Here is a 5,219-nt window from a genome sequence, read left to right as displayed (position 1 = left end):
GTTTTTTATAATGCAAGGACAGCAATGTACAAGTATTGAACCGGGGCGGGGCGGGCAGGGAGGAGGTAAAATCATCCCCGTCCCGGCCGGCCCCTTCCCTGCTACGGGGAATTTTTTTTGTCCCCGTTCCCCCTAAATCAGGGAATCCCCGCCCCGTGCGGAGCGGGGTGGAGCTGATCCCTGTTTTTCCGGGTTAAATTGCCAGCCCTAAATGCATCTCATGGGTAATTGAGAGAGAGAGAGAGACGCATTGCGTAATCTATTACAAATTTAAGAGATAAAGAAAGACGCATTGCATATTCCATTACAAATGTAGGCATAAACCAACCTAACAGGTGGTTTCTCTTATTCATAGGGAAACAGAAAACAGCAACTATTCAAATACAGACTGTTAACTAAAGACACATCACACACACGTCTTTCCCTTATTCATCAGGGGGGTGCAAAGGCAATATCTCCCACCTAATATTAGCCTACTCATACTCTCTAACACGTGGTTTCTTCATACACCAATCTCGATCTTAATCCCTTTAATAGTTATCTTTTCCCCCTTTCCCGCTTTGGGAACTATAATCACCTCTACATCATCATCTCCCTCGGCTCCAAGATCTTCCAAAGCTTCATTCAATGGCAATCTAAGCAGTGTGTTCACTTTCATGTTTTTCATAACATTAGAATGGGGAAGATGCACCGAGCTCCCAATAAAGTTACTAGATGCTGGCCCACCAAATTTCTCACCCTCAACATTGATGTAAACATCAAATTTCACAAACTCATCCCTACTAAGCTCAAGATTCACAACCAAAATCTCTTCCTCATTCTCTTTTTCCACCTTACTCCTAGACTTCTTAGGCCTCTTAACAGTGGCCCTAATGATGGAGCCCAGTTGGCGTGGGTTGCTCCCAAACTCGCCCGCCTTCTTCTTCGAGGTTTCCGCTAACGCTTTCTTGGTTGGGAGCATACTAGTAGTAGTAGCAGTAGTAGTGGTGGTAGGCTTAGTCTTCCATAGGATTTCAACCTCTTGGTAACCATACCTCAATTTCGAAGGATCGAGTGCATCAGAGACCTTCACTTGAACCAATTCAGCATTCTCATCATAGAACAAAAATGATGCATCTAAGTAATCAGTATCGGTGAAATCTTTTCGATTCTTCCCTGGTAAGGTCTTCCATATTGTCCAAAGCCGATCCACGTTACCGTGATGAGCGAAGAAAACCGGGTCACGGGCAGCAGAGTAGAGGATCCCCATGTCTTGTCCATTAGGTGAATTTGGATCTCCAGTCCATTTGTGTACTATATTATGCGGAACATTTTCAACTGAACCAGCTCCCGGTTCCGCTGTACTCCCGGCACTATATGCTGCACCAAAAAAGAGGGAAGGTGTTGCCTTTTGTACAACTTGTTTATACATGGTAGCGTAATTACTATGAATAAGTTCTTGATCAGTTGAATAACTCGTGGTGCTTGAACCAAGATCGATTATCGTAGGTGGCTGGTGACTGGCATCACGAAGACTGTTGTAGAGTGCAGACGTCTTGTCAACGAACATGTGAGGAATGGTCATTCCTTGGGCTGAATCCCAATTCCAGAAAGGGAGAGCGAAAGTTTCATCGTCGATTAATTTTGCAAGGATCCGTTCATAGAAGTACAAGTACCAGCGATGCCAAGGAAAGAAGAGCCATGAGGCGTGGACCTGGAGCTCGACTGTGTATCCGTCCTGTGATTCCAAAAACAAGATGGTTACACCAACTTAGAAAATGTTAATGGAAATGGGGAAATGTTACCAGTACAACCATATTTTGATATTTACACAAACCTAGCTGTCTTTACTTCTTTAATTGGCTCGTGAGAGCTTTTTTGGAAACATAATAACCTTTTGATAGCTCTTTAATTACAAAAACACAAACTGGGTTAGCAAAAATATCAGACTATGGTTGTACTGATATCATTTCGAAATAATGTAATAATCCAAGTTAGTTGAATCTTCATGAGGGATGCTGGCTGCACTATTGGATCCACGCCATCCTAAGTGCATTTATAATGGCACCGTAACCGTATAAGCAAATGACGTGGACCCAATAGTGCAGCCCTTGTGGAAGGTTTCTACAAGGGCTCTTGTGAGTTTAGCATCCCTCAATCTTCATAGATCGATTTTATTTTATTTTTAGTAAAAATTAGAACATGGATATTGTCACTACAGTGTTTTGATAACGGGAATTGTAATAGCTTTTGACAGCTGGTTAAACAATAAAATACAAGGTGAGTTCGGCCCATTATCAAAACATGGTAGTGCCAACATCAGTCGCCAAGAATTGTTGTTTTAGAAAAAAGTTAGAAATTATAATATAGCAGTGATTGAAAACTGAATCATCGGCCTACTGAAAAATCTGGTACTAGATATTGATATACTGATGACAAATGGCAAGTCTTATTATTGTCATATCTATTCCTCAAATCTACTTTAAGATTTTCAATATCGTAAAGAAAACTGATATACGCAGTACTATATTTTGATAATGGCACTACTAATTTTGTCTTACACTTATTTAAGGGAAATGATATATTCGCCCCCTTTTCTTCGAGGCCCACCTCATTGTAGTGTAAAATGAGTGACATAAACATGGTTTCAAACCAAAAAAAAAAAAAAACGTGGTTTCAAATTTCTAACAAAATCAAATAAAATAATATTTTATCTCGTACAAATTTTCGAACGAAATTGCCGAAATTTGGGTAATTTTGGCTGAAACTTTGGGAAAATATTAAATAAAAAATAAAGTCCATATTTTTTGGAGATTTTCCTTAAATTTCGAACTGAAATTTCAAGGAAAACAAAATTTCGACCGAAATTTCAAAGTTTCGGTCTAAATTTTGTAACGTTTCGAGTTTACCCAATTTCGGTTTTGGGGTATGGTTGACCGAAACCGAAAATCTCAACTTAACGAAATCAAATAAAATAATATTTTAACTCGTACAAAATTTCGAACGAAATTACCGAAATTTCGGTAAAGTATTAAATAAAGAATAAAATGCAATTTTTTTTGGAGATTTTCTCGGTCGAAATTTTGTAACATTTCGAGTTTACCCAATTTCGGTTCAGGGTTGACCGAAATCCGAAATTTTGGTCGAAATTTAAAAACCTTGGTCATAAATACACTAGAGGGGTGGCCCAAGGAAGAAAAGGGTGAAGTATAGACTTCCTTTTGTTAATTACTTTGTTTTTTTTACAGCTATTAGTTATTTTTTTGTTAATTAGTCATTTCTCCTCCTAATGACTATACGAGGCCTTGAATTTGACTAGTCGCGTATAAATAATTTCGGATTTGCTAGCGTCCACCACATGAGGCATTTCACGGATGGGCTGTTGCATGTGAGAGCAGCCACCTTGTGAATGAAGACAAAGTATGCTGAAAAGTGAGCCTAGTGTGGCTGCTCTCACAGTCTTGGAAATGCCTTCTGCCCTAGCAAATCCCACATAATTTTATGGATTTGCTAGGGAATTTCGCAGAGATGCCTTTCAATGGCTGACTTTTGCATGAGAGAGCAGAATAAGATAAAAAAATATGCTGAAAAGTGGAAAAATCAGCCCGAAATTGCCTAGCAAACAAATCCCATAATTTTAACATGGTCGACCAAAGAAAGCAGGCATTATTGGCTTTTGGGATGAGATGTGATTAGATGGTTAGCATAAATTATGGGCAATAAGAGAGTCAAAGCAAGGCTTTGAGATGAATCAAAAGTAGGACACACTAAAATTCCTTTTTTTAATAAAACCTGAGTATAAGCACCATCGCAGTAGGCACAATGAACGTTGGCTTGTTGCGTGAAATTTCGTGGGTCTGAATCTGGGAGCTGCTTCATGAGGCTCACGGCCTTGTTATATTTCTCCACATACTCCATATCCTTAGTAACAAGGTGTGCCGCCTTTCGTTGACGCATCGTGGAAGACGAAGATGGGAACACGAATTGCTTGATTTTGTCAGTGTTGGGAGGGCAACAGTAGGTGGGAGGGCCATCATCAGTTGCAGTCTTGCAGGTGGTGAAGTCCGGCGGTGTGATCGGTGCAGCCTCGGCTCGGCCGAGGGTCGCACCATACAGACCTCCCAACCCTAAGAGAACATCTCTTCTGTCTAGATTATTAAGAGATTTGTCTGGCTTTGAAGACTTTGTAATGGGTTTGTTGACTTTGTTTGAGGGTTCGTCTCTCCCACTACGAATGCAAGAGGGAAGGTAGGTGGTGGATTGTGGAGGGTTTTTTGAGAGGGAGAGGGGGTTTATCTTTGTGGAGAAGACAGAGGGATATGTGGAGGAGATTATAGTAGAGAGAGGCATTGTGGCGTTTCTTTTTATCTTTTGAATGTTTAGGGTATTTGAAGCCGTATAAATAGAGGAAGAGTGTTGTAAATATCAAGCCTGTTTGTAAAAAATGTGGTGGGTATAACTCGAAAGGAGGCGGGAGACAGAGCAACTGGGGTGGGGGTGTTGCACGTGTTTAATGCAAGTCTGTAGTGGGAGAAAAACAGGGGATTTAGGGCTCATTTGGATGCGGAGAAGATTTTGATTTGGATTTCTCACATTTGTAGTCCGTTTCTGTGTTGTAATTTGGATCGGGATCAAATCCTTTGATTTCCAAATTAGCTAGTGACAGTGAAAAAAATCATACTTTAAATCAGATTTCCAAATATGCTGTGGAAATAAATAATTAGAAATCCACATATCTGGCAGTTTCCTTCACCCTCTTTGCTCCTCAACCTTTATCCTCCGGTAAGAAGTAGCCCCTTTCCCTCTCTGTCTCTCTCAACATAAGCTGCCGGATCTATTCATTTTGTATTCAAAACTCAATTTCAAATCCAAATACAAAATATGACGTATCCAAACGGGCCCTTAGGGTTTTTAGCAATTAGTTGTTAACCGTACAAAAGATTAAATAACACCAACTCTAACAGCTAAAGCTTTTGGAGTAAATTTGTTGCTTCACATTGCATCAGAGCAAAGGTCACAGGTTTAAAACTCCTTGATATTAAAAATTCACAACTAATGGGCAACCCAAAAGTGGGTCACATGTGCCTTGTCTAGTAGACCAACCCTAAAAAAAGGGGGCCACACATGAGGGGGCGTGTTATAGTAGATCAGATTAAATATCACATGTGCCACGTGTAGGCCAACCATAAAAAGGGGGGCCACACGTGAGGGGGCGTGTTAAAGTATAACAAATTAAATAA

General features: G+C 40.2%; 1 protein-coding gene across 1 annotated transcript; it reads right to left on the bottom strand.

The window, feature by feature from the left end:
* Positions 1 to 311: 311 nt before the first annotated feature.
* On the bottom strand, positions 312 to 4,380 carry LOC143862726 (polyphenol oxidase, chloroplastic-like). The gene is made up of 2 exons (XM_077373808.1): positions 3,772 to 4,380; positions 312 to 1,717 (listed from the first exon to the last, which is right to left on the bottom strand). Exons 1-2 carry the CDS (start codon positions 4,327 to 4,329, stop codon positions 503 to 505), a joined length of 1,773 nt encoding a protein of 590 aa, XP_077229923.1. The 5' UTR covers positions 4,330 to 4,380; the 3' UTR covers positions 312 to 502.
* Positions 4,381 to 5,219: the final 839 nt, after the last annotated feature.

The sequence above is a fragment of the Tasmannia lanceolata genome, unplaced genomic scaffold, assembly GCF_043159265.1.
Source record: "Tasmannia lanceolata isolate RefF3 unplaced genomic scaffold, GAP_Taslan_0.1 ptg000037l, whole genome shotgun sequence".
In the NCBI taxonomy this organism is placed as follows: domain Eukaryota; kingdom Viridiplantae; phylum Streptophyta; class Magnoliopsida; order Canellales; family Winteraceae; genus Tasmannia; species Tasmannia lanceolata.
This window is presented reverse-complemented; position numbering and strand designations above follow the sequence as displayed.